The sequence below is a fragment of the Electrona antarctica genome (genome assembly GCF_951216825.1).
Source record: "Electrona antarctica genome assembly, chromosome: 12".
Lineage (NCBI taxonomy): Eukaryota > Metazoa > Chordata > Actinopteri > Myctophiformes > Myctophidae > Electrona > Electrona antarctica.
In genome coordinates, this window is record NC_136793.1 from 14,270,116 (window position 1) to 14,297,651 (window position 27,536).

The 27,536-nt window shown below is 44.5% G+C and overlaps 3 protein-coding genes across 8 annotated transcripts in view; 1 reads left to right on the forward strand and 2 right to left on the reverse strand.

Annotated features, from left to right (window-relative positions):
- Positions 1–7,431: 7,431 nt before the first annotated feature.
- On the reverse strand, positions 7,432–12,892 carry nono (non-POU domain containing, octamer-binding). The gene is made up of 3 exons (XM_079516085.1): positions 12,581–12,892; positions 9,338–10,041; positions 7,432–8,446 (listed from the first exon to the last, which is right to left on the reverse strand). The coding sequence occupies exons 1-3, from the start codon at positions 12,708–12,710 to the stop codon at positions 7,805–7,807; spliced, it is 1,476 nt and encodes a 491-aa protein (XP_079372211.1). The 5' UTR covers positions 12,711–12,892; the 3' UTR covers positions 7,432–7,804.
- Positions 12,893–15,812: 2,920 nt separating this feature from the next.
- pold2 (polymerase (DNA directed), delta 2, regulatory subunit) lies at positions 15,813–25,436 on the forward strand. Of its 2 annotated transcripts, XM_079517200.1 has the most exons (11): positions 15,813–16,012; positions 16,790–17,032; positions 19,647–19,768; positions 20,393–20,516; positions 21,133–21,247; positions 21,572–21,770; positions 22,952–23,032; positions 23,304–23,461; positions 23,846–23,973; positions 24,333–24,434; positions 24,758–25,436. In XM_079517200.1, the coding sequence occupies exons 2-11, from the start codon at positions 16,792–16,794 to the stop codon at positions 24,922–24,924; spliced, it is 1,437 nt and encodes a 478-aa protein (XP_079373326.1). In that variant the 5' UTR covers positions 15,813–16,012; positions 16,790–16,791; the 3' UTR covers positions 24,925–25,436. The 2 variants fall into 2 exon arrangements, with proteins under 2 accessions (XP_079373326.1, XP_079373327.1); XM_079517201.1 differs by lacking the exons at positions 15,813–16,012; positions 16,790–17,032 and adding an exon at positions 18,236–18,252.
- Positions 25,369–27,536, reverse strand: part of aebp1b (AE binding protein 1b) — a 33,189-nt gene continuing 31,021 nt past the window's right edge. For all 5 annotated transcript variants that reach the window (XM_079517198.1, XM_079517199.1, XM_079517197.1 and 2 more), the window contains one exon: positions 25,369–26,677. In XM_079517198.1, coding sequence (XP_079373324.1) covers positions 26,300–26,677 — 378 coding nt within the window. In that variant the 3' untranslated portion in view covers positions 25,369–26,299. The remainder of the gene's footprint in view (positions 26,678–27,536) is intronic.

Consider the following 27,536-nt stretch of genomic DNA (forward strand, 5'->3'; position numbering starts at 1 on the left):
CTCCACTGTGAAGATCCAACCTCGAGGTGGACTGGACCTCATGACGCTCCTGTGATGTCACTGTGATAGTATCTGGCCTGATGTTACGAGTCCCAATCACGTCTCCTCTGGAACAATTTCTCTTGACTGATCATTAACGCGCAATCAATGTTGTCGGACGGACAACACAGACGGTCGTTAAGGCAACAAATCAAGGAGAATCATCGATCACACCCCAGGTTTCGCCCTGATGTCTTATCTTCCTCGAACATGCATTGTTGAAGTCGAAACGTTTGTGCATAACATACTTTGCATTTCACTGGGAATAGTAGTGCAAAGGTAAAAGGCATAAACAAAATAAGAGCCAATGTCCATACAAATGTTAGAACACATATCACATAGATAAAGACGAGTTGGGGGGGGGAGAGGCAAATGGTTAACCTCAGTTGGATATGAGAATTTGGCTGCCGTTTATGACTGATGACAGACAGGTATTTGTTTAACTGAATGTAAATACAATTGGATCGATGGCATGGGTTTCAATTGGCATACTGTCATAGTTCTGTGCAAGTTTACCTTATGTAGCCTACTTTAATAGCTGGCTGTAGTGGAATATTGATGTGCTTTTGTTCTTTCGGTTTCAGCACAACTTGTGTGGGCAGTATCTAACCTCGAAACCAGACAAATCTACCACAGCTAAAAAAAAACAGAAAGAAAACACTAGCTGGCAGTGATATCTAGTCTGGCCATGATGCCAGTCTAGGCAGTATCACTAATGGCTACACACCTGTGCTGGTGCTATATAGTGGTTGAATTCAGACATGATCTTCACAGCCAGCCCTCTGTGCCCTCAGTGAAAGGTTATGTCAACTCCACGCCACGTTAAGTGCATGTACATTATAAGTGTGAGTGAGGAGCGACATCAGGGCCTATGGACGCCGAAAGGTCTCACAGTGAACCTTTGACCACAATTTGAATGACGCCAATTAAGGAGCGCCTATCTCTGCATGCATAGAGAGCGGAGAGGGAGTAGAGATGACCAGTCCATGAATCAGCAACAGTTCTTCGGAACTGCTGATGACACAATGTATTTACTGTGAAGGTATCACCTACATAATAACAAAACCATTATGATTGATGACTCGGATAATGTAGATTAGATTGATACTAGTAAGGAAGTGGGTCAGGGTGGCTTAGGAAGTAGGCCAGAGTGGCTTATTGGAGTGCGTGACGTTAGTCCGAGGTCCGCAACATTACTAACCCAAGGTTCAAGGTTCAAGGTTCAAGGTTAGCTTTATTGTCCCTTGCGGGAAATTGGTTTGCAGCCAGATCATAGTAAAAAAACACACAACAACATTCAATACAAGACTAAGATCTAAGAACAGGGCACTAGAGACAGAGAATTCATGACATTCAAAGTAGCAAAGTCAGCAGAAGTGCATTAGGGGTTAGGGGTGCAACCCTACCCCTAACCCAGACATGGCCAAAGCATTTTCGGGGGTTCCCAGACAAAAACGTTGAGAACTCCTGCACTAGACCCCTGGGAGATGGATTCCTGAAGTGAAGCGCAACTTCCAGTACTTCCCACACAAATACGGAAGCTCCAAAGGCGAGTGCTTTACAAACTGCTTGGTTTGTGTGCATGTGTGCGTGTGTAACACAGCCGGGAATCGAACCCTGGTCTTCCGCGTGGAAAGCCAACATTTTGCTGCACGTGAGTGCGTGTGCACACACATGTGGGTGGTTCATGGGGTTGGGTCTCTGTTTTTGTCAGAGGTAAGAAGGTGGGCTCCAAGGTAAAAAGGCTGGAAACCACTGATATATAAAGACAACAGCAGTGGCTTATGTCATAGCAGCTGGAAGAGCAGCATGCTAGAAACCAAGATTAGCTGCATTAATGGGCACTGACTTGGCATTGACTATTATTGCACGCCAAGGTCGTGTGTCAGATAAAGTCGACAAACCAAGGCTGTTTGTCAATGTCAGAGGGATATCCGAGCTATCAGGACCACGGTGATTAGGCATTTTAAAAAGTGATAAACTGATGGCCAGAGAGACAAGACGAAGAGTTGAAATGATGGAACCAGCCCTGCAGAACTGCAGGGCTGGTTCCATCATTTCAACTCCCTCAGATATGAGGGATAGTTTACAACGTCGCATAAAGCGTTGATCATTTTGCAACATCGCCGGTGCAAGATTGAAGCCTGCTGCACAGTCTACTTCTACTATAGTATGTTGTTGTGGGTCGGCCATAGTGGTTAGTGAGCCCGTCTGGGGAGCCTATAGAGTCCCTGGTTGTCAAGCAATGTGTCGATGTGTGTCCCTGCATGAGCAAGACTCTTAACTCCTAAATAACTGCTCCCTGAGCATCATAGAATGGCTGCTCAGTGCTCACTGCTCCTAGTGATTATAGGATTGGTAAATGCAGAGGACAAATGTGCAAATATTGTTATGTATGGGGTTCACAACACTGATGTTTTTTTGGGGGGGGATTTGGGGTTTTTGGGAACCGCTGGGCTAAGGTGCTGCATTGCCGCTCGCTATCGGATACATACAGTAGAGTAGGTCCCGGGTTCGCCTCCCAGCAATACAATAGCTAAATATTGTCTCTAAGGCGATGTACTGCCTTGACAACATCACATATTATCTGATCATGAACATAATATTGACCTTGAACATGTCACGGTACTCTAGCTGGCATTCACACTTTACGAGCGGCCTATCTCCCACACACCAAGGTTCACCATTCACAATGTTTCTAACCATTACAGCACAGGGCCTATGCCACTGAAATGTTTCCTAGCACATCACCGAAGAATACAGAGATAAAGGAGCATGTGTACAGGGTTTGATGAGGTCAGATCAACATATGGAATGTCAGAACAGGTCAGCTCCATACAGTATGGAGATCTAAGCGTGGTAGCGGGGACATTCTCTTGAGTGTACAGGGTTTGATGAGGGCCCAGGTAGGGCTGGGTGGTTAATATATTAGCGCCCCTCACTTCACATGGGTGTGATTTATTTTATAGGGCCACCAGGTTGAAGGCGGTTAAGACTGTCTGTGGCTTGTATATAAATGTTTGATCGTTTACACCCGGGAGTGACGACATCTAAGAAATGTTACACCTTATTTTCTTTTTTGTTGTTGTTTTATTGTTAGCTTTTATGAATCAGATTTACAGTTGATTCCCTTGTTTTAATCAATACATTGATTCCTAATTGTTATTGGGTGAAGCCTGTGGGGCCACTTTTGGTTGAAGAAAGACTGGTGATGATGCGTGATCTACGTGGGCTTAATTAAAGCACCCACTGGACTGCTGACCTTTATTTACAGTATGTAAAAACACAAAACAGCTAAAGTGAAATAAACATTTAATTTCCCATCAAACACACATTAGATGGATTGAAAATAGTCAATCTACAACCTGTAATCTACAGTTGATTTAGTCGACTAAAATGTATTTTGGTGGGCCGTGATGGCGTTGAAAGAAATGGCTTTGGTTGGTTTTTATACCAACCCTGTCTCCAGGCTGTGCCGAAAATAGCCGATCTACAAGCTCACTTGTCACAGTGCGACACATGAGCTTTTAAATTGGCTGTTTTCGGCGAGAAACACTACAAAACCAAGCATAAAATCACTTGTCTTAGTTCTACTGGATGTCTTCTCCACTACTAGTCCCTCCCTAACAATTTAGTCTAGTTTTTATTTGCTGACAAAATTGTCAATATATTATAGTAGTTTTAGTTATCATAGCTTAGTTTTTATTTCGTCAGTCGACGAAAGCAACACTAGTCTACAGAAGCACTCGCAGTCTGTTTACGTATGTGTATGTGTTTAGCCTCGGCTACCCATGCAGTGTTTTTAGTCTGTGTTTGGCTTCCATCCTGGTAGGTCACGTGAGGAGGAGTCCCTTCATGAAACTGACCCGTCATCGTGCATATTGATGATTACATCTGGGCTCAAATAGAAACTGCAAATGTTACCTTTCATTCTATTTTATTTTGTCCGTGTCCGGGGCCTCCTGGAGAGCAGACTGTTGACACATATACCGCCAACTATCAGGTGGTTTACACAATCGCAGTGTTTTCCACGTCCAATTGGTCATTTTCTGTGTTGTCCTGATCTGGTGAAGCCCAACACACCAACAGGCTAACGTCTGAACAAATATTATTCAAGATCTGGCTCAAATTATGCAACCTCACTATGAGGTGACTAGCCTACTTTCCCCCCCACATCAGATCAGCAATGTCATTTTTGTTTTGTTTTTGAGTCAAAGTACAGATACTCAAATATTACTCAACAATTAAGTGAAAGTTGCTGTCAAAATGATGCTTGAGTTGTTGATGTACTGGAGTAAACAGATAGCCTACTTGTAGATTAGCTTTTACACCATTTCTGAATGTATTTCTGTAAGTTTTGGTACAAGGGGTTTCCCTTCTCGAAATGTTATATAGTGGGGAAAAGTATAATATTTGTAGTTCCCCTCCAGCTCTCCATCCCCAAAGCATCACTGGCTTGGGCATGAGCTTCATGGCTGATTATGGGGGTCCCGTGTTCCTCTACCTTGCAGTGGGGGGCTTACGAGTAGGGTTGGGATCCTTAACGGTTTCCTTTAACGATTCCTAAAGGGGGTTCCAAATGGACCCTTACAGGGGAGAGTGTACAAATGGAACCAAATGGACCCGTAATTTGTACACTCTCTGGTGGTCCTTGAAATTAAAATCACACCTGTGTGAACTGAGCGGTGCTACAATTATTGTGATAGTTACTGTACTGTACTCTACTGTACGGTACAGTTTTATTATATATTGTAGTGGTCAGTGTGAATGGGCCTGTAGGCTGCTCAACAGTGCAACTTGAGGTCACCCAATGGTAGTGTTCATACCCCAAACAGACATATATAGACACAGACACAATTAGGGACACACGAAGGGACACATTGGAGCGGTATGCACTGCTCAAAATGTGTGAGAATAGCAGACATGAAGTCCACATACTGTGGGATGTCGCTAGATAATAGGCCATTTCAGCGCTACCCCAACGAGAGCCAGTGGAGCAGCAGAGAGAGAGCGTATGCAATCGTGATTTATGTCAATTATGTGGGGTCATTTCAGAGGATTTGAAAACTCACACAAATTAAGTGCTCAAATTTAAGACCATTGTATTGTAGGTTTTTGTCTTTACAAATCTTTTTTTTTTTAGTATTACTTTGCACTGACAAATAATTGAACATGTGTAGGCCTATGCTATTTTGTATATATGTTTCTTTATTATAACATCAAAGCAAAACAAGTTTTAAGTTTTCAAAAATATATCAGTGAAACTGAGACACTGTCGTCTGTACTTTTCTTTCTCTTTAAAGTTTGGAATGGATATTGTGTTTATAGTATTAAAAAAATAAATATATATATATATATATACACACACACACACACACACACACACCGTCCGTATATCTAGGTGTGCCCTGGGACTTTTAGGCTATGACAAGTGTGCCCTGGCAGAAAAAAGGTTGGGAAACACTGGCCTAGACGATCACGCCCACGCTTAGGCCGCATCATCGAGGGAAAATACCTGCCAGTCCACCTGCTTGCTCAGCTTGATTACAGCGCAGCTGCGCAGGATGGCTCAGAGCTAAAATGTTTGTTGGCGAAGCGCTGTCTCATAAAACAATAAAAACATATCCAAATGTCCCTGCAGTAGTGTTGTTTTTGTCGACTAAAGCTAAGACGAAAAATGTTCGTCGACTACCTTTTTCCACTGAAGAAAACTATACATGGAAACTAAATGAAAACTAAGCTATGACTAAAACTAAGACTAAATATATTGACAATTTCGTAAAAAAATAAAAACTAGACTAAAAAGGGATTAGTGGACAAGCGATCCAGTATAAGTCATTTTGCTGAAAATAGCAGATCTACAAGCTCACAACGCGTCGCAGCGTGACGCGTTGAGCTTGTAGATTGGCTATTTTCAGCATATGTAAAATCAGCCATTACGATGGCATCAAGGCCCGCCAAAATACATTTTAGTCGACCAAATCAACTGTAGATTTACTCGACTAAAATCTAACACTAAAACATTCCAGGTGACTAAATGTGACTGAAACTAAATAAACTATTCAAGAGAAGAGACTATGACTAAAACCAAAATTTGCTGCCAAAAACAACTCTGCTGCAGTAGGCAAAAATAGCAGTTGTACAAGCTTGTAGATCTATAGCCAACGCATAAATGGATCAAGTGTTTAAAATGTGTGTGATGCTCAAGGACCAGATGGAAGACTCTTGCTTCACAATCACATCTGTTTCACAACGGAGGCTTATTGTGAACCTGTGAATCAAATCAATACCGCCCCCATCTGACGGAGTCAGGTTATAAAGAGCACGCTTTGAGAACCACTGAACAGGCCTGCTTATACTGAATCACAAAGTGCACTAAAATATCCTGGTAGATGGCTGTGTTGACTCCAGTGTTTTCACTGTCAGTGGACCAACACCATGCAGATAACATGGCCCCAAATCAGTCTTTTATCAATTGCAGTCAACACAAACATCTATTAGGATATTTTACAGCACTGTGCTTCTGTATGTTGACAAGCTTTATGGATATACTGATTTCCGTTTCCAGCACCAAAATACTAGTAATTGGTGTACTGACCATGGTATTACGGTGATGTTTTAATTATTGTCAAGAGGAAGGTGCAAGACACTAGATTCAACAATACAAATGAGTTTAAAGCTGCTATCAAAGCAAACATGGGGTTCCAGAATCTAGATTAACCCATTTTGTAATTGTTTTAATACTGTACAGAACCCCAAAAGGGGTTCCCGTCCAGAAGGGAAGGGTTACAAAAAGGGGTTCCCGCCTAGAATGGGTAACATAAAAATGGTTTACATCTTGAACTTTATGCACAATTAATCTAGAATATATGAACGTTTCACTTTTTGAATTATATTATGGAAGAAAATGAACTTTTCCACGATATTTTTTTTTTTTGAGAAGCGTGTGTGTGTATACCACACACACACACACACACACACACACACACACACACACACACACACACACACACACACACACACACACACGTAAATTCCACCCGCTCAATAATGGAGAGTGCCACTTACTTTCCTTATTTTTAAATCAAGAACACAGTGGCTTATTGTCAGGTATCAGCTGGCAACACGCGGGAGTTCCCGTTACAATGTGCTAGACCCCTAGGAGATGGATGCTGAGCAGGTGGAACACCACACCTACCATCAGCTCCCAGTACTTACCGCACAAGTTGCTTCACCCAAGCTGTGCTACTCATATGCTGAGTTGTCGGTGCCCGGGAGTCGGTACGGAACCCAGGAACTTGTGGTCCAAAGGCAAGAGCTCTACAGACAGCGACCCAGACACACTGATACAAAATTATTGATCGATACCAAATAATATATTTTAAAAAAGTCTCCTTGGGGAATAAGGAATTTATTGAAGAACAAGTGACAGTATAATGTAATTTATGACAGAAGAGAAAAACATTTGCTTTACTAAAAACATCTCAATGAAAAAGGACATCAGTAGGAGAAATGAATCACCGCTATTGCCAAAACTGACACCGTTATGCTACTTAAGTCTCTTCCAAGAAGTACAAAACGAACTTAAGTAATAAAAAAAAACAAAAAAACAAAAAAAACCCTCTCATGCATCATCATTTATCCAAGTTCAAAAGTAACACTCAACATTTGGACTTTAAAAACAGAACAGTATGAACCGAAATGGGGGGGGAAAAAATAAGAAAAACAAACAAACAAAACGAAACAAAAACCAGGCTGGGGCCATTTAAAATCTGCGTTGCTTATTAGGATAATCACCTTGGCCCACGAGGCCCCTGTTGAAGCCCCCCTGGCCCTGGCCGCCCCCAACAGCAGGCATGTTGTTGTTCCCCGGCCCGCCGGGCATCAGAGGGGCATTCTCAGCAGGGTTGTTGGCGGTGCCGGTGGGGCCGGCGTTGCCGCCGCCGCCGCCGCCACCACCACCACCACCACCACCACCACCACCGCCGCCACCCATGTTACCACCACCACCGCCGCCCATGCCGCCACCACCACCGCCGCCGCCCAGAGAGTTCCTGTTCATGCCGGGGGCCATCCCGCCCCCCATGTGCATCCTCATGTCCGGATCCCCCCGGTTCTCTTGGAAGTTCCCCCGGAAGCCCCCTTGCTCCTGTTGCCTCTTCATCATCTCCTCTTGCCTCTTCATCATCTCCTCCTCGCGCAGGCGCCGCAGCTCCTCTTGCCGGAGCTCCGCCTGCTTCCTCTTATTCACCTCCGCGCTGTGGAGCTCCTCCATGCGCCGCAGCTCCTCCTGCCGGCGCAGGAGGTCCTGCCGCATCAGCATCACCTGGTGCTCGTGTCTGCCCGCCTCCATCTCCTGCTCCAGCTTCTCGGCCGCCTCCTTCATGTTCCTGTCCACCATCTCGTACTGTAATAATAATAATTAGAATTAGTACATTGTTATGATATATGTATGTACATATATAACCCTAAAGGTCCCTGCACACAGAGCAGGGACCTCCATCGGTTTTCCAAAAAACGCGCCCAGTGTGCAACCACCCTCCTTCATGTTCCCAATCCCATCCAACATTTTGTACTGTGGATAGTCATTATTACATTACTATAATGATATCTATTTATGTGTGTGTGTTGGTAAATTAACACCCTATACTTGAGCAGCACCAAAAGGAGCAGATCCACAAGGTCAAATGGTGCAGTGATTTGAGCTTGTAGATCTACTACTTTTGCCATTTCTGAATTAGAATCCTGAAAAGTAATGTTTTTTTGTCAGGTGAAACCTGACTAGTGACAGCTCATGAAATGTAGAAGACGTAGTTGTAGTCATTCATGAGTCATACTGAGGACCTAGTACTGATTGGCTGCCACACACGCTGCTGTCATGTATTGGTTACTCAGGTCACATGACCCAGGAAAAGGGTAACAGGAAGCAGGTAACGGAAATCTTTAGAGACACTCAATGTTAAGTAACATAATGTTATGATTGAGACCGGCCGGTTGAGAGGAGCGTTCGTTACTAAATAAAGAAACCAGCGCTTCTTTCACCGGACAAATATCACTATGTGGTCATTTCTTGTTTTTACATATGTTCACATCCACCATCTCATACATAAAGAAATGTGACTTATTTTTGTGCACGCTCCATCATTTGTAATTTATATGAAAAGGGGGGGGGGGGTAACTAAATGGAGCCGTAATGCCGATTTGGTTCCACTTTACACTCCGAGTTATGCGATATTGGGGTCCAACCTGGGGGTCCTTCAAATTAAAAAGTTTATAAAGAATCACTGGTTTAAAATACCTGTTGCTTCTCCATCTCCATCAGGGCCTTCCACCGCATGGCGTACTCGAACTCGAAGGAGCCTGGCTGGGCGAACCTGGGCATCTGCTCGCGCTCCTTGTGGTACTGCTGGTTCTTGTTGACCGTCTTCTCGGCCAGGCCCTCCTCGTCGTCCAGCTGCTCCATGGGCTCCACGGTGATGGGTCTGGGGAAGGCCGTGAGCAGGAAGGCGCCATCCGCGCACTTATCCAGAGCCTTCCGGGCGGCCGGTTTGGACGTGAACTCTACAATTCCCTTGCCCGTGGGGCGGCCCCGGTCGTCCACAATGACAATGGCCCGCTCGATCTGACCGAAGCCGGCAAACGCCTCCTCCAGCAGCTCGTTGGAGACGAACTCCGGCAGGTTCTTGACGGACAGAGCGGCGCCGTGTGTGGCGAAGCGCACGCGGACCTGTCGGCCGCGGAACGGCGTGTCGTCCAGCTCGGCCCGGGCGATCTCGGCCAGGATGCGCGTCTCCAGGCGGATAAAGCCGAAACCGCGGTCCTTGTTGATGAAGATCTCCGAGGGCTTGCCATACTTTGAGAACAGCTTCTCCACGTCGTCCTCGCTGGTGCCGGCCGGCAGGTTTCCCACAAACAGTCTGCTGCGCTGCGTGTACAACTTCTCGCCCGGTCTCCGGAAGCTCTGCAGGTCCAGGGTCAAGGCTTTCTCCTCTTTCTGGTCACCTGTGGTGGCCATAGTTTATGGTTATGTTCATAGTCTCTGGTTATGATCATAAACTGCCCACAAAAGGTTTGGAAAGTAAATTTGTAAATTGATTGATCAAACTATATGCCCTGCTTAATACGCTATACCCGACATTTGTTTTATGTGTTTAAATCGCCGTATTTTAATAATTAAAAAGAAACTCCATCTTTGCCGCAGAGTTGGTGGATAGAGCTTCATGTTATGATGACGAAAGCGGAAATCAACTGGGCTGGGCTGCTAGGGCTTCTGGGAAATTGAGGCCAATACAAGTGAACGGGGGTTTTGTCTTGGAGGCGGATCTTTTGGCATAGCAAGATGGCGGGTGGTGCGATCGTAAATAACAAACGGAGGAAACTATTTTCGCTGGATTTTCACGGATCAAAGGCCCAAATACTTCAGCGTATGATCTAAAGGTAATAAAACAATCTCGGCAGCGTAGAATATTTGATTAAAATGCGGGTAACGCGTAGTACGCAGTAGAACTGTTAAAGATATATTTCACTTTCAAAACATATTTATCATCTACTCAGGCTTATGTGAACACGGCAGACAAGATTTAAGTTACTCGATTCAGTATTTAGATATTCTATATTGATTTTAGCTAAATAACTTCTCTCATGTGTTTAGATACTGAATCGAGCAACTTAAAAACTGCCTTGGATGTTCACATAAGCCTGAGTAGACCAATTGGCACTGTGTTTGTTTTATATCATCATTGATAAGGCATTTGTACATTTTGTGGAATAAGCAACACAGCACTTCATGACCATAGGTGTGCTACAAGCGGCCAAAATTTGTTTTCTCAGACGGGTGGCTGGCATCTCTCTTAGAGATATGGTGAGAAGTTCAGTCACACGAGAGACTCAGAGTAGACCCTCTGCTTCTTTGCTTGGAAAGGAGCCAGATTAGGGGGTTCGGGCATCTAGTAAGGATGGCTCCCGAGCGTCTCCCTAGGGAAGTCCTCGATGCACATCCCACTGGAAGGAGACTGCCGGGCAGATCAAGGACCAGATGGAGGGATTATATCTCCAAAAACGGCCTTGGATCGCCTCTGGGTCCCCCAGGGCCAGGATGAAGTTACTAATGTTGCTCTGGAGAGGGAAGTCTGGAGCTCTCTGCTGGAGCTGTTGCCCCTGCGACCCAACTACGGATAAGCAGTTGAAGAAGGACGGATGGAAGGCATTCACTCTCACTTTGCGCTTCAAGGGTTGGTAAGTGTGTGCCTGGCACCCGAGCATGGGTCCTCCTCTGGTTCTAATCAGTTTCAGGTTCTGTTCATAGTCTATGGTTATGCTCATTGCTTATGCTCGACTACGGTGCCCATTTCAAGAAATCAAAAACCGTGACGCTTTAATCACTTAATTAAAAAAAAAAAATAGACCATCTACAAGTACAAGCTGTGGGCTTGTAGATCTGCCATGTGATTATTATAGATATGTTGTGTGATTGTGGTTCTGTACCTTTGTACTGTAAAAAAGATACATCTGTGATTGTAGATCTGTAAAACGTAAGCCAAGTAGCCATTGATACATCTGCCATTTAGAGATCTCTGCTGTGTGCTTGTAGATCTGCCATTTGTTACATTTGACAATTTCTTTGACCTTATTTTCACAATTACCACTATTTCTTTAGCACACCTAATGACTGCCTAATCTTGGTGAATTGAATACACAGGATCACAATGGGAAAAAGTCCTTTTAGCCTTTTTTTAATGACATCCTTTTAACAATCATTGTAAAATCGTACCACTGCACTATTTGCAAACTGTTAATAACATATTCAATCAATAAAATCGACACCCCATTCAACAAAGGAATTGTAAGAACTCAAAAGTATTTTTTTTATTTGGGATGAAACCCTAAGGTGATCATTCTAGTTTCTCGTTATGCTCAGCTACGGTACTCACCGAATTGATTTTCAAATACCCAAACCGGGACCTTAAAAGCAGAGTTCAAAAATTGTGAAAATAAAATACCCTATTAGCCTAGTTTTAAAGCACAAATGGCCCAAAGACACAGCACGTCGCATCGGTTCTTTACCTTCGCGACTTTAGACCAATGCATTTTGTAAATAAATGTATCCATTAATTTCCACCCGGTGTTTTCATATTATATCATGAGGCTGGGGGGGACAAAATGTTAGCACTTAGCAGCAGCACAACATGACAATACATCTTCCATGTATGTACGCACTCAAAAACAAAGATGTTAATTTACTTCAGCCGTGGTGAAAACAGGGATATTTTAGTGTTGTTGATTTTCGGGACAGCATGCGTGTTATTTCAGAATGATTGTAGGCTACAATTTGTAGCGTCGTTGGCTGGCTATTCAACAATAGCAGATATACAAGCTATGTAGCCTAGCCTACGTCTGCTATTTTGGAACATTTTTTTAACAGTTCAAGTGTGAGAACCACTGATTTAGAATGCATTTTGTAGAACTGGGCTCAGGTCATAATGTGTTAAAGAGCAGTTATTCTTACTTAATGGGATATAATAGTTATTTAACCAGGACTCACCACCGCCGTGTTCTGCGGGAGGCTGGCCGTTGTTCATTCCTCCCCCGGGGGTCTTGTCCTCGGCGGCGGGGCCTTGAGGCCCCCTGTGCGGCGGGCCGTGGTTCTGCTGCGGGCCTCGGCTTCCATGCATGCTTCTGGTTGATTCTTTTGCTCCTCTTCCTTTTCTCGTTGCAAACGTGTGTTTTTTTAACGTTCGAGCACAAAGCGGAGCGTTTTGGTGTCGCCTTGATAACGAGAGGGAGAGAGGTTGTGCTGTCTCTCTGCAGAGCTGTTACGAAACACAAAGACAATGAAAATGGCGGCCGTCGCTCGTGCTGGTGGAGGCAGGACCCCCCCCAAAAGCAGCGGAGAGCCAAGACACCGCCGCCTACTGGACCGGAGGGATTTTTTTTGGATTGATTGAATATTAGACAAAGATGTAAAAAAAAAAAAAACAGCAACAGAGTACAGTCAAACATTTAGGCCCAGGCCACACTACTCTGGATCTTTTGCAAAACGGATATTTTCGAAAAAATCCCTGGCCATACGACAGAGATATCTGAGTACACACCCAAACGCAGAAATGCATTGAACACAGGATAAAATCACTGCAGTAGCAGGTTTCAATTGTAGGCTATATTATATTTGATTTTATATTTACACGTATGAGGTACCACTGCCAATTTTAAAAGCCACCTAAATTGTGAGTGGAAGTGTCTGCATGTCACATGTGCGTAAATCTCCAGATCCTGACTCTCGACTTTTCTCTCCATATAATTTTAAAATGATAGACACTTTACCATTGCTCTGGCGACTTGGCAAGTCCTGCACAGAAAATAATAGCAGAGTCAGACCTATAGAAGTGTCCACAACCAGTTGTGAGCTTGTAGAGTGGCTATATTTTCGAGCTGTATAATAAATGTCACGTTATAATGTAGGCTAATACAAGTTCACGCGCACATTGTCAGCATGTAGGCACGTCACATGCAGTCAATGGTGCGTTTTTCATCGCTAGAAATGCCAAAACGCGACGATGCACGTTTTTCATAGCTAGAAATGCCAAAACGCGACGATGCACGTTTTTCATCGCTAGAAATGGACCATACTATAGTATGGTCCATACTATAGTATGGACTATAGTATGGTCCATACTATAGTATGGACCATACTATAGTATGGTCCATACTATAGTCCATACTATTGTGTGGACCATACTATAGTATCATACTATAGCATGGTCCATACTATAGTCCATACTATTGTGTGGACCATACTATAGTATGGTCCATACTATAGTATGGTCCATACTATAGTATCCTATAGTATCAAAAGCTCTGTTTCGCATGACTACACAGCTCCACTGATCCGGATATTTTCGAAAATCTTCACTTATTTATCCATTTCCAAAAACCTCCGTTTGAGTGGCCGAAAACGCCGTTTGTGTGTGGCTGAAAGGCCCAAACGCACAAAGAAATGCGTTTTGCAAAAGATCCATATACGTGTAGCCTGGGCCTTAGTCCAATCTAATCGAATCTCCTTGCGGTCTTGTTTCCATTTAGGTAGCCTCGGTCCCAGGCTCACTCATCTGCGAAGAGAAAAGCCATTTAGGCCATATGCAACTGTACGTGTAACAGGAGAGCCATCTTATGCAGTAGAAAATAAAGTAAAGCACAGTTTGCAGAATTACAGTAAATTTCAAGCACAACTCAATACAAAAACTGTTAACTGTGAGTGGACGACCCAATAAAGCCACTACACTTGTTTAGAGGGTCCACCTTGTTCAATTCATGGTAGATTATTATTATTACCTGATCAATGTGACTACATTAGTTTCTTAAACAAACAAACAAACAAACAAACAAAAAACTCAAAAATGTGACAGGTACCTGCTGTTTTCTGTTCCCCAAAAGATGCAAAAAATAACAAATATATATAAAAAATAAAATAGAAAAATAACATGTATTGACAAAACACAAACAAGCAAACAAAGAAGTCAGGGGGGAATCTTATTAGAAGACTCACAGCCAGGTGCCCCAGAGGGCCAATTATCTTTGACAAGACATCATTGTTATTAACAAGGTCACACCATTCATTTAAATAAAATAAAACAAAATAAACATAAATTAATTTTGGCTCGACCACACCCTGTAATAGATTTGTTTACAGGATTCACAGTTTAAAAAGGGCCCTAGGAGGGCCAGGGGTCCTTCTTCTTCTTCTTCTTCTTCTTCTTCTTCTTCTTCTTCTTCTTCTTCTTCTTCTTTTACACACCTGTACACCTGTGATGTGACGACAAAGCTGATCCTGGGCCTACAGTGGATATTTGAGTGTTAACCTAATAACTTATTTTACTACATTGTCATTGAGCATCATGTCCCAAGGCTGGCCAAAGGCCCCTGGTAGTCAAGTCAAGGGCCCCTGGTAGACAAACCCCGGGGCGGCGGTGGCTCAGGGGTAGAGTCTCCGGATGGTAACCGCAAGGTTGCCAGTTCGAACCCTGTGGGCTCCCCCAGAGTTAGTGTCGAAGTGTACTTGAGCAAGACTCTGAACCCCTGATTGCTCCCGATGTGCTGGTTGGTACCCTGCATGGTTTCCGCCGCCATTGGTGTATGAATGTGTGTGAATGGGTGAATGTAATGCACACATCTATGTAAAGCGCCTTGGATGCTATATAAATGCACCATTTACCATTTACAAAGGCCCCTGGTAGTCAGGGGCCCCAGCCCATATATAATTCTATGCCCCAGCCCATATATAATTCTATGCCCCATCTCATTAGCATATGGGCCTGGTTTTCAAGGCACAACACCAGAGGGACCTTCACATGCGGGTGATAAATTAATTCTACTATCATGCCAAATGTGTTCTCTACCAACAGAAATCAATAAGTGGGACTCTCTACCCTGCTTCAAAACCGCCCTAAAAGTTGTAACTGTCCTAGACACGACTTTTAGCTCGCCAAAGGAATCAATCAATCAATCAATCAATCAAATCCGTCCATCAATGGTCACAAATCACAATCACACTAATCACCACAAAAGACAGGACAGTTGACCAAATAATGGAAGCAATGATATTTTAAGTAATAAAGTGGTATTTCTTCTGGTAGTTCGTTCGACCACTTTGCCAGTTTTGCCCAAAAAATGCAGGGGTTGAGCTAAGACAGATTATCTACTACATGTTGTAACCTTTGTCAACCACTTGGTGGTAGTAAATACTCACCCACCAGAGTTTGTTGTCCCATTAGGTTTGTCCCGTCTTATTCAACGCGACCAGACGTTTTATTTGTGCGACGCTGCAGTGCTGATTTCGCGGGAGGGAGACTCTAGTCTGGATGCTCTGCAAAGGAGAGCGGATTGAAATCTGAGTCTAATAATAACAATATATTAATAATAACTCAACCTGTTGACCAACCATAGAGTGACCAACACATCACCCGTGCATTCTAAGCAGGTGAGTTGTCTAAACATAATGTTTATAATATAACATTACGTCTGTTGTCCAAATGGTTTAAATTTAAATTAAAACGACCTCCTTCGTGCATGCAGTACAAAAAGGAAAGGCGAAATCAGCAGATCTACAAGCTCACAACGCGTCGCGATGCGCCGCGTTGTGAGCTTGTAGACAGTATCTTCTATTTTTCATACATAATGTAATTTCATAACATAATAAATGATGAAGCACTATTCTATGCTTTCATACTGTAGCTGTCTACTGTACAGTAGCTGATAAAGAGGTAAACAAACCACCTTTTACATTTTGTATGATTATTATTATGGACAGAATAAAATACAACTTTCTTAAATAATGAAATCATACTTCAGGTTCTCGTGCAGCCCTGGAAAGGTTATGTATTATTATTATGATTATGATTATTATGTTAAGGTTCTCACACTTTCTGGGTTCATGGCATAAAGGAATTTCTTCTTGTATGGCTAAATGATATAATTATATATTTGACATAGGATGTTTTACTACATTGACATTTTAGTTTTCATTTTAATCACATCATATGTATATAAACATTTAGCCTATTATTATTATTAGGCTATTATCACAATATTCAAATAAAGTACAGTACTTGAAAGCATACATTCACTCTCATTTTGTGAGTTCAATTTAAAGTTAAAATATGGAGATGAGTAAGAGCTTTCTGTCCCACGTACATCAGCGATGATGGCGACAGACCGACTGTCCCCAACGGTGTGATGTCCCCTCTCTCTCTCCCAGTCATGTTCTCAGACCTAAGCGTCCACAAGGAGGGGGGTCCGTCCCTGTTGTGTCGTCCGGACGGTGACGAGCAGCAGCGCGAGGCTGCCGAGGTGTTCCAGAGGGTGCTGCCGGCCTACACCCCCTGCTGCGATGCCTACCGCATCGGGGAGAGGAACTTCAACCGGCAGTATGCTCACATCTACGCCACCAGACTCATGCAGATGAGGCCTCTGCTCACGGAGAGGGCCCAGCAGAAATGGGGTGCGTTCTGTTCCGCTTTGTAGCAAAGAGCTCTTTAGGGAGAGGGCCTAGCAGAAATGGGGTGCGTTCTGTTCCGCTTTGTAGCAAAGCTCTCTTTAGGGAGAGGGCCCAGCAGAAATGGGGTGCGTTCTGTTCTGCTTTGTAGCAAAGCTCTCTTTAGGGAGAGGGCCTAGCAGAAATGGGGTGCGTTCTGTTCCGCTTTGTAGCAAAGAGCTCTTTAGGGAGAGGGCCTAGCAGAGATGGGTTGGGTTCTGTTCCGCTTTGTAGCAAAGAGCTCTTTAGGGAGAGGGCCTAGCAGAGATGGGTTGGGTTCTGTTCTGCTTTGTAGCAAAGCTCTCTTTAGGGAGAGGGCCTAGCAGAGATGGGTTGGGTTCTGTTCTGCTTTGTAGCAAAGCTCTCTTTAGGGAGAGGGCCCAGCAGAAATGGGGTGCGTTCTGTTCCGCTTTGTAGCAAAGAGCTCTTTAGGGAGAGGGCCTAGCAGAGATGGGTTGGGTTCTGTTCTGCTTTGTAGCAAAGCTCTCTTTAGGGAGAGGGCCTAGCAGAGATGGGTTGGGTTCTGTTCTGCTTTGTAGCAAAGAGCTCTTTAGGGAGAGGGCCTAGCAGAGATGGGTTGGGTTCTGTTCTGCTTTGTAGCAAAGCTCTCTTTAGGGAGAGGGCCCAGCAGAAATGGGGTGCGTTCTGTTCCGCTTTGTAGCAAAGAGCTCTTTAGGGAGAGGGCCTAGCAGAGATGGGTTGGGTTCTGTTCTGCTTTGTAGCAAAGCTCTCTTTAGGGAGAGGGCCTAGCAGAGATGGGTTGGGTTCTGTTCTGCTTTGTAGCAAAGAGCTCTTTAGGGAGAGGGCCTAGCAGAAATGGGTTGGGTTCTGTTCTGCTTTGTAGCAAAGCTCTCTTTAGGGAGAGGGCCTAGCAGAGATGGGTTGGGTTCTGTTCCGCTTTGTAGCAAAGCTCTCTTTAGGGAGAGGGCCTAGCAAAGATGGGTTGGGTTCTGTTCCGCTTTGTAGCAAAGAGCTCTTTAGGGAGAGGGCCTAGCAGAGATGGGTTGGGTTCTGTTCCGCTTTGTAGCAAAGAGCTCTTTAGGGAGAGGGCCTAGCAGAGATGGGTTGGGTTCTGTTCCGCTTTGTAGCAAAGAGCTCTTTAGGGAGAGGGCCCAGCAGAAATGGGGTGCGTTCTGTTCCGCTTTGTAGCAAAGAGCTCTTTAGGGAGAGGGCCCAGCAGAAATGGGGTGCGTTCTGTTCCGCTTTGTAGCAAAGAGCTCTTTAGGGAGAGGGCCTAGCAGAGATGGGTTGGGTTCTCTTCCGCTTTGTAGCAAAGAGCTCTTTAGGGAGAGGGCCTAGCAGAGATGGGTTGGGTTCTGTTCTGCTTTGTAGCAAAGCTCTCTTTAGGGAGAGGGCCTAGCAGAGATGGGTTGGGTTCTGTTCTGCTTTGTAGCAAAGAGCTCTTTAGGGAGAGGGCCTAGCAGAGATGGGTTGGGTTCTGTTCTGCTTTGTAGCAAAGAGCTCTTTAGGGAGAGGGCTTAGCAGAGATGGGTTGGGTTCTGTTCTGCTTTGTAGCAAAGCTCTCTTTAGGGAGAGGGCCTAGCAGAGATGGGTTGGGTTCTGTTCTGCTTTGTAGCAAAGAGCTCTTTAGGGAGAGGGCCTAGCAGAGATGGGTTGGGTTCTGTTCTGCTTTGTAGCAAAGCTCTCTTTAGGGAGAGGGCATAGCAGAGATGGGTTGGGTTCTGTTCTGCTTTGTAGCAAAGCTCTCTTTAGGGAGAGGGCCTAGCAGAGATGGGTTGGGTTCTGTTCTGCTTTGTAGCAAAGCTCTCTTTAGGGAGAGGGCCTAGCAGAGATGGGTTGGGTTCTGTTCTGCTTTGTAGCAAAGAGCTCTTTAGGGAGAGGGCCTAGCAGAGATGGGTTGGGTTCTGTTCTGCTTTGTAGCAAAGAGCTCTTTAGGGAGAGGGCCTAGCAGAGATGGGTTGGGTTCTGTTCTGCTTTGTAGCAAAGAGCTCTTTAGGGAGAGGGCCTAGCAGAGATGGGTTGGGTTCTGTCTGCTTTGTAGCAAAACGCTCTTTGGCCCTTTTTCCACCAGGGGTTGAACCGGTTCAGTTCTTTTTGCCTGCCTAAAATTGAACCAGTTGGTTCAGAACTGGAACCAAAAAATGGCCACATGTTTCGTGAAAGCACCAAGGTTCCAAACAGAGATGGGGCGGGTTCTGTTCTGCTTTCTAGCAAAACAATCTGCACCACACCGTCTGTGTAGAATAAGACCCTTCACATCTGTGGTGGCCGGGGTGCAACGGTTAATCAAACTAATAATCAAATGATCGATTAGAAGAAAATAATAGCTTAAAAAAACAAAAGTGTGAGATTGTAGATGGGCTATTTTTGTTATTTTTTGTAACACCAAGTCCAACGCTATTGTACAATGAAGAAATGCATATCGATTATTCAAATGATGGAAGAAGTAATGGACAGAATAGGCTCTGTGCATGGCTGTAGTCCCAGGTTTACAGAAGAATTTTCCCATAGCTTCGTTTGATTGACAGGCACAGCAGCAGATTGGAACTGGGAAAAACGTACATAAAGGTGTTATTCGATTTTCATTGTGTGTGCGTGCATGTACGTGCGTGTCTTGCAGGAGAGGACGTGTGCATCAGGAAACTGTGTGATCTGAATGCAAGGGAGCAGTGTTGCATTGTGGGAACTCTGTTCAAGCACATGGAGCTGCAGCCGTCCATCCTGAAGGAGATCAGCGAGGAGGTCAGAGAGGGAACGATCCATCGCAAAATAACTCCAAATACTTTTTTCCTGTCGCGGTGATGTAATTTGTGAAACTATAATGTCGCTGTTGGGCAGAAACCTCTTATCTCCATATTCAACATTTTTTCGTAATTTCGTAAGCTTGTTGATGGGATATTATCGCAACTTTTGGTGCGATATTGTTGTTTGACAAAACGGGGCATTCATTTATGAAAAAAATCTAACAAAGACATACGTTTTCTGCATGACAACAAACATTTTGAATACAGATTAAGAAAAGAGAGTGAGGGTAAAACCTCTTATAAGCAATGGGGAAGAGTGTAGAAAGTGAAGGAAGAATAATTTAGCAACCGGAGTTGCTAAATTATTCTGTATCCAGTACAGAGTATATAAACGTATACGATATGTGCAGGGGGTGTTGTGTCAAACCAAGAGAATAAGACGGCAACAAAGGGGCTGTTGCCGATTTGAATACAGTTTAGTATGTACTGTATCTGTTTGGGGTTCAGCATGACCTCCTTCCCCAGCCCACACGCACCACTGGTTTACTATTCAATGTATGTGTATGTCACACCAAGTACACAACTGGTTTAGTATGTAATGTACCTGCCCTGTTGTTTCCAGCATAACCTGCTGCCCCAGCCCACACGCACCAAGTTCACCAGCGACACAGACGAGCTGATCCTGGAGGATGAGCTGCAGAGGATCAAGTTGGAGGGCAAAATTGACAAACACAAATGTGTCACAGGTGAGTCTGTTGTTCACATCCACTGTCTTGATCAGCACTAAAGCCTCATTTATCATCATTACTTGCGCAAGCAGGGCGCGTAAGTACTGCGATCGGCTGGGTATGTATGTCGGTGTTGTCCACCGACCAATAAGGGACCACCATTCTTGATGACGTAACTAAGGTACGTTTGGTGATCGGCTGGGTATGTATGTATGTCGGGGTAAGAATGGTGGTCCCTTATTGGCTGTTGATGGGGACGTAACTACGGTACGTTTCAAGAAGCAGTACTTGCGCACTCTGCTTGCGCACAAGTAGGCCATGTATTGAGGCCGTTATGCCAATTGATTCCTACCATGCACATTTGTGTTGTCGCTGCTGTTGTATCCTACTGACCATATTTGGGTATAAAAGGAACATAGACAGAAGGTTTTGGGTGTAATTAGATGTAGTTCTCTAAGGAGAAGAGACTGGAGCAGCACGGACATTTAGAGCCTTTTATTAGGTGCTAAGTATACAAAAACGACTAACGTTTCGACGTTGCGGTCTTCATCAGAGTCATAGGGTGGCAGCATTTGGGCATGTCTTAAATACAGGCTGGGCTAGATGTAGTTCTCATTTGTAAACCCCCCCTCAGGTAGTGTGATTGCCATATATGGAGCAGAGAAGAATGATGGGAAGTTTACAGTAGAGGATTACTGTACCGCTGATCTGCCTGTGCAGAGTCCTAGACCTGCTCTCAAAGAGGACAGGTACACATGCATTGCACACACACACACACACACACACACACACACGTTTGCATTATTGAAGGAGTAGGTCGGGAGTGGCTTATTGTCAGTATCAGCCGGTAACCCGCAGGAGTCTCCCTGTTACAATGCGCTAGACCCCAGGCCTACTTGGTAGTAGGCCTGTCACAATTATTACGTAATTGCCTAAGGGAATTATTTGAGATAATCACAATTAATTTCGCGTAATCGTCCATGTCCATACATTTAACATTTTTCAAAAATAGCAGAAATAGCAGATCATCTATAAGTTGACTTTGTGCATTGTGTGTGTGTGTGTGTGTATAGGTTTGTGTTGCTGGCCTCGGGTCTGGGTCTGGGCAGTACCCGTGCTGACAGCATGCTGGGCCTTCAGCTCCTGGTTGACATGGTGACGGGTCAGCTGGGCGGTCAGGGCGAGCAGGGCGGAGCTGCAACCATCTCCAGGGTCCTACTGGCTGGAAACCTGCTGAGCCGAGACACCCAGGACAAGGAGGCCACCACTAAGGTGAGTGTTCTGTTAACGGGGAAACCTTCTGAGCCTTCTAAACCCAGGACAAGGAGGCTACCACCAATAAGGTGAGTGTCCTTTTTCTTACAGGACAAGAAAAAGGACAATACAGGACAGTACACGGAGGGATTAAGGCATTAACCCAGGTGAAGGAGTTAAGTATCTCGGGGTCTTGTTCACGACTCACGAGTGAGGGGAGGACGGAGAAGGAGATCAGCCGGAGAATCGGAGCAGCAGGGGCGGTATTGCAGTCACTGTACCGCACTGTTGTGACGAAAAGAGAGTTGAGCCAGAAGGCAAAGCTCTCTGTCTACCGAGCAATCTTCATTCCTACCTTCACCTATGGTCATGAAGTATTAATAATATAGTAAAATGGTTAACAGCCATGTTAAACACTTATACTGTACCTCTCATATGAAAAATAGTGAAAAAGGCAGATGTACAATCACATTTATTCCATGACTTCAGTCAGAAGGAATTTGTGATTTTGTAAAGATGACACAAAGGCCGAGGCTCAGGATGCCACAGTCCCAACGCAACACACACAGCGTCCTGTCTTCAGCACACACGTAGCCAAAGAATTAATCTGTCCGACATTCGGCGCGGGGAGTCAGTAATTAAACAGCGGCAGCCACCTGCTGCGCTGAGGAGGGCCAGCTGGTCAGTAATAACATAGTTCAGTTGTTTGTTTGAACGCAACCTGAGAACGTCTATTAAAGTTCTCATGCAGTCGCCAGCGCTGTTTTCAGTCATTCGGATTCCATAGAAACCGAAAACAGCAGATAATTTCGGTCATTAGTGATATTAAGATTAAACCGGATTTGAAGTGGTCAAACTTAAAAACTAGCAATAGAATACATTTTTTAGATATACGTTTAGAAGCATCTTCTCAGAAATGATCTAAAATAAAAAGCAAAGTTTAAAGCTTCAACCTTTGATTTCTACAACTGCTTGACTACGTATATAGAATAGCACCAAAATTTCATGAGATTTTTTTCACGAGATATTTTGCTTTATAATAATACACTAGTGTGTATACTGGACTGGTTCAGCTGTCTACTTTGTTTCTCTTCAGGCCAAGCACATATAACTGTTTAAGTACCTGACCAAGAAATAACTGTTTTATGTGTCTTCAGCCCAAGTACCTGACAAATAAATAACTGTTTGTGTGTCTTCAGCCCAAGTACCTGACCAAGAAGACCCAGGCTGGCAGTGTTGAGGCCATGCGTCTGCTTGATGAGATGCTGCTGCAGCTGGTGGTGAGGCCCCTTCGTTCCTTCAACTGCTCTTCTCTCTCTCAGCCATTAATTTAGTGACCGGGTAGCTCAGTTGGTAGTGGGTTATTTATTCAGTGAGTTATCTCTTGTTTTAGTTTTCACTTACTTATTTAACCCAAACGTGTTTTTTTCCCCCCCCGTCATCTTTTATTTTATCTTTTAACCCAACCACATTAACCATTATTTTAAACTTTAGCTGTTGAAAAATAGCAGATCTACAAGGTGTGTGTGTGTGTGTCTCTCTCTCTCTCAGAGCTCTGTCCCAGTGGATGTGATGCCAGGACATCATGATCCCACCAACTACACGCTCCCCCAGCAGCCCCTGCACCGCTGCATGTTCCCCCTGTCCTCCGTCTACCCCACCCTGCAGCTGGTGCCCAACCCCTACCAGGCCAGCATGGATGGAGTGAGGTGAGACGCACGCACACACACACACACACACAGATGGCAGTTTTATGAACAATATATATATATATATTTTTTTTTTTCTTTCCATTTTTTTTAACCCTAACCTAAAGCCTAAAAATAGCTCTACACGCTCATGCAACGCATTGCGAGCTACCGGTGCAAGTCACCAGCGTACAACTCAGGCATAACTCTCATCTCTAAACCCAATTTCTAAGGTTTAATTCTAACCCCAACCTGAGCCTTTTTGTAATTGTAAACGTATCAAGAATGGTTCCTTGCAATGTCTATTTACACACGCACGCACACACACACACACACTCGCCATCCTGTAGTTCCCTCCTCCCTCTCACATCTGTAGGTCTTTGTGGTGGTGTTTTTCCGTTGCAGGTTCTTGGGCACGTCGGGCCAGAACATCAGTGACATCCAGAAGTACAGCAGCAAGGACGACCACCTGGACATCCTGGAGGACACTCTGCGACTGAGACATCTGGCCCCGACCGCACCCGACACTCTGGGTAAACCATATGCACCAAGCATAGAACTTGAGTACAATAGAGGGTATGCACACGCATAAAGTGAGTTTAACGTTGTTTAATGCAATCAGTCTGTTTGGATGTATGGGCTGTCTAGGCCAGAAAAAAGTTTTTTGCCACTCGGTAGGCATGACTTCAGGGTATGATGACGTCACACACATAGCCTCTATTGGCTTTCTTTGATGCTGTGTTGATTTTTAACCTCTTTGAACCTCATTTGGGCATGCTGTTAAGTTTAAGGTAGGGCACTTTTTCCAAACGTGGCTGATCTACAAGCTCAGAACACAGTTTGTCATGGACGGCACTGTGTTGACCGTGTGTGTGTGTGTTTGTGCTGTCAGGTTGTTACCCGTTCTACCAGAAAGACCCTTTCATCATAGAGGAGTGTCCTCATGTGTACTTCAGCGGCAACGCCCCTTCCTTTCAGTGCAGAACCGTCCAAGGTCAGTGACGATGCCTCCATGTTTGTTACGTTACTTTACCTGCTGTCCCTGTGCTGTCCTAGTGCTTAACTTATACTCTACATTGATTTTGACAGCAAATTTTGATTTGGTTTTAGTTATGAATAAAATTCAATACATTTTAATTTAGGTTTTTGTCATATGGAAAGTTGTAGTCTAGTTTTAATCGACTAAATATAAGATTCTAGTCAACTATATCTACAGTTGATTTTGGCGGGCCCTTGATGGCATCGTAATGGCTGATTTTACACTTGGTTGCACGCTGAAAGTAGTGACCGTCTTTGTCCCCCCGCTCCTCCGCTCAGGTCCAGAGGGACAGGAGGTTCTTCTGGTGACCGTCCCAGAGTTCTGCAGCACTCAGACCGCCTGTCTGGTCAACCTGCGGACGCTCCAATGCCAGCCAATCAGCTTCTCTGCTTTCTCCCCCGACGATAATGACGACGACGATAGCGAGATGAACGTCAGCCACTGATGAAGGGGTTAAAAATATTACCTGGGGGGACTCCCTGGGACCCCCGGGGGTCCCCCTCTTTGAGAACCACCGCTGTAAACGACATGCCAAAAACAGTCCTCAGTGCCATCATTAGCCGGTGGCGTAAATATCGTCATCGAAAACTACACAAGCTGGCTCATTGTTCCAGTATACTTTGTCAACAGCTCTTAAAACCAACACATAACGGTCTGTTCATTGTGCACTTGTCCTAAGTTCTAAACACTTAAACCCTCTCTTCCTAGTCCAAATGGACGTGAGTTGCAACTGTACTTGGTATGCTTTTTCTTTATTTTTTGTCTCCACCAATCGCTTCACCAAACACGTCATAGATCTCCTATTCCCGAATAGGGGTTGTTTTGAAGAGGTTTACAGGAGTGATATCTATCTACACATTTACTACAACTTCAATGAGTACAAGACATGTTTTGTTTTATGAGCCTTTTATTAAAAAAAAAAAAACAATCTTCCAACAGCTGACTCTAAAAGCAAAACTTGTTATCCGTCTCCAATGTTCTATAGACCATGTTGTGTTTGTTAATACTGTACAAAGGCTTTGTTGTCATAATAAAAAATAATGTAAATATAAATTCTTATGAGGAAAAGTGTGTTCTTGATTGGTCAAAATTGGGAGAAAAAAAATGGCATGAAATGTGTTTTATTTCGAATGAGGTTCATTCAGCCGCTGTCGGGTGGAAACCTTGGATATCCAATACTTTCACTTAAAATGATCAAATAGCAGATCTACAAACTATTTGTACTGCGTATTTTTGCTACAAAACAAATGAGCAAAGTGAAATCTGGAGATATAAGGTTCCTGTCTAACAGCAACACAATGTAAACCCAGTGTTGGCTTGGAAAACTGAAATGGTGACATTTTAATTTACAATTTACATTCCAGGCAGTTTCATGTGTGCACTACTAGGGCAGTGGTTTTCAACCCTTTTCATACCGAGGTCAGCGTTTGAGCCACGGACCATCATGTGATGACATTTAGCCTCTCAGACTAAAAACGTTGAATATTTCATTATCGTTGGATGGATATTCCATTCGTGCTGTAGGCTATTGATGTTGGTACCGTCGGAGAGATAACAGGCAAACGTGAACATATATTAAACAATTATTCTACATTCTCTAATTGTGTACTTGTAAATTAAGTAATGCAGATGTTTAACAATAATTTAACTCTTGAGAGCATAAAATGAAACGTTTCAAGATCTACAAGGGTCCATTTGGTTACCAACTCTCCATCATTTAGCTGGGGACCACCTTGGGAACCCCCTCAAGGACCACCGGTGGTCCCCTGGTTGAGAACCGCTGCACTAGTGAGAACCACGTGACGTTTAGTGTGAATCTCTCAATAGTCATCTATCTTGTACTCGTGGTTGTAATCCAAGATGGAGTCTGTGAACCCGCCGGGGGTCGACGACTGCCCCTCGCCGATGACCCACGAGTCGTACCAGGACGTGGTGGTCTGTGGCGTGGTGGGCACCGCTGTGGTGGGGGGCAGCGTGGTCGTCGTGGACAGCATCAGTCGCTGCCGCTGCCTCAGTCGCTGCAGGCGTGCCATCTTGAGCCGCCGCATGCGCTCGCGGCGCACCTGAGGGTCCACGGTGGCGCCCTGCCCCCCGCCGCTCAGCGGCACGCGCCTGTTGACCACGTTGGACTGGCGCGTTCTGCCGTTGTTGTCGTAGCCGACCAGGCGGATGGGCTTGTTGCCGTGCAGGGCCATGATCTGTGGGCAGAGTGGTTATTAAGAGAAGGAGGGCCTAGTAAGTAACGCTGGTCTGTTCGGCATCAGGACCAGCTGACTGGGGGGGGGGGGGGGGCGGGGGTTCTGTTCTATGTTGACCTTTTGAGGGTTTGTGTAACAATAGGAGTCAGGTTTTAAGTACTGTACTCTCTCCCCTTCACACCCCCCCTCTCTTAGACGGATGTTCACTCACTGACTCATTCACTCACACAAAACAATCACACACAGTGGCGCCTGGTAATGTTTGTTTAAAGTGATCCAGACAAACATTAAAAGTCCATAGACTTGCCACTCTGGTTGTTGAAAGTGCTCTAAACAGACATTACCAGGTAAAGGTGCTCTAAACCAACATTAAAAGTCCATTGGCTGCCACATGACGTCACATTAAAAGTGTTCTAAACAAGCCATAGACCTGGCTGCCACATCATGGTGTAATTCCGAAAGCCAGATTTTGGAGGGGCTAGCACCCCTCAAGAATTGATACTGACCATGATAATGGCATGATACTGATACTGACCATGATATTGACCATGATACTGATATGATACTGACATGATATTGACCATGATACTGATATGATACTGACATGATATTGGCCATGACACTGATATGATTCTGGCATGATACTGACCATGATAGTGGCATGATACTGACCATGATAGTGGCATGATACTGACTGACCATGATATTGACCATGACACTGATATGATTCTGGCATCATACTGACATGATACTGACCATGATAGTGGCATGATATTGACCATGATACTGATATGATACTGACATGATATTGGTCATGACACTGATATGATTCTGGCATCATACTGACATGATACTGACC

What these genes read in the sequence shown, in the direction of transcription:
- pold2 (XM_079517200.1), top strand. Translation starts at nt 16,792, where the DNA reads ATGTTCTCAGACCTAAGCGTCCACAAGGAGGGGGGTCCGTCCCTGTTG. An exon ending in CCTGCTCTCAAAGAGGACAG is followed by an intron (nt 21,248 to 21,571) that starts GTACACATGCAT and finishes GTGTGTGTATAG; the next exon opens with GTTTGTGTTGCTGGCCTCGG. An exon ending in TCAGTGCAGAACCGTCCAAG is followed by an intron (nt 24,435 to 24,757) that starts GTCAGTGACGAT and finishes TCCTCCGCTCAG; the next exon opens with GTCCAGAGGGACAGGAGGTT.
- nono (XM_079516085.1), bottom strand. Translation starts at nt 12,710, where the DNA reads ATGCATGGAAGCCGAGGCCCGCAGCAGAACCACGGCCCGCCGCACAGG. An exon ending in TCCCGCAGAACACGGCGGTG is followed by an intron (nt 10,042 to 12,580) that starts GTGAGTCCTGGT and finishes TGGCCACCACAG; the next exon opens with GTGACCAGAAAGAGGAGAAA. An exon ending in TGGAGATGGAGAAGCAACAG is followed by an intron (nt 8,447 to 9,337) that starts GTATTTTAAACC and finishes TTATTATTACAG; the next exon opens with TACGAGATGGTGGACAGGAA.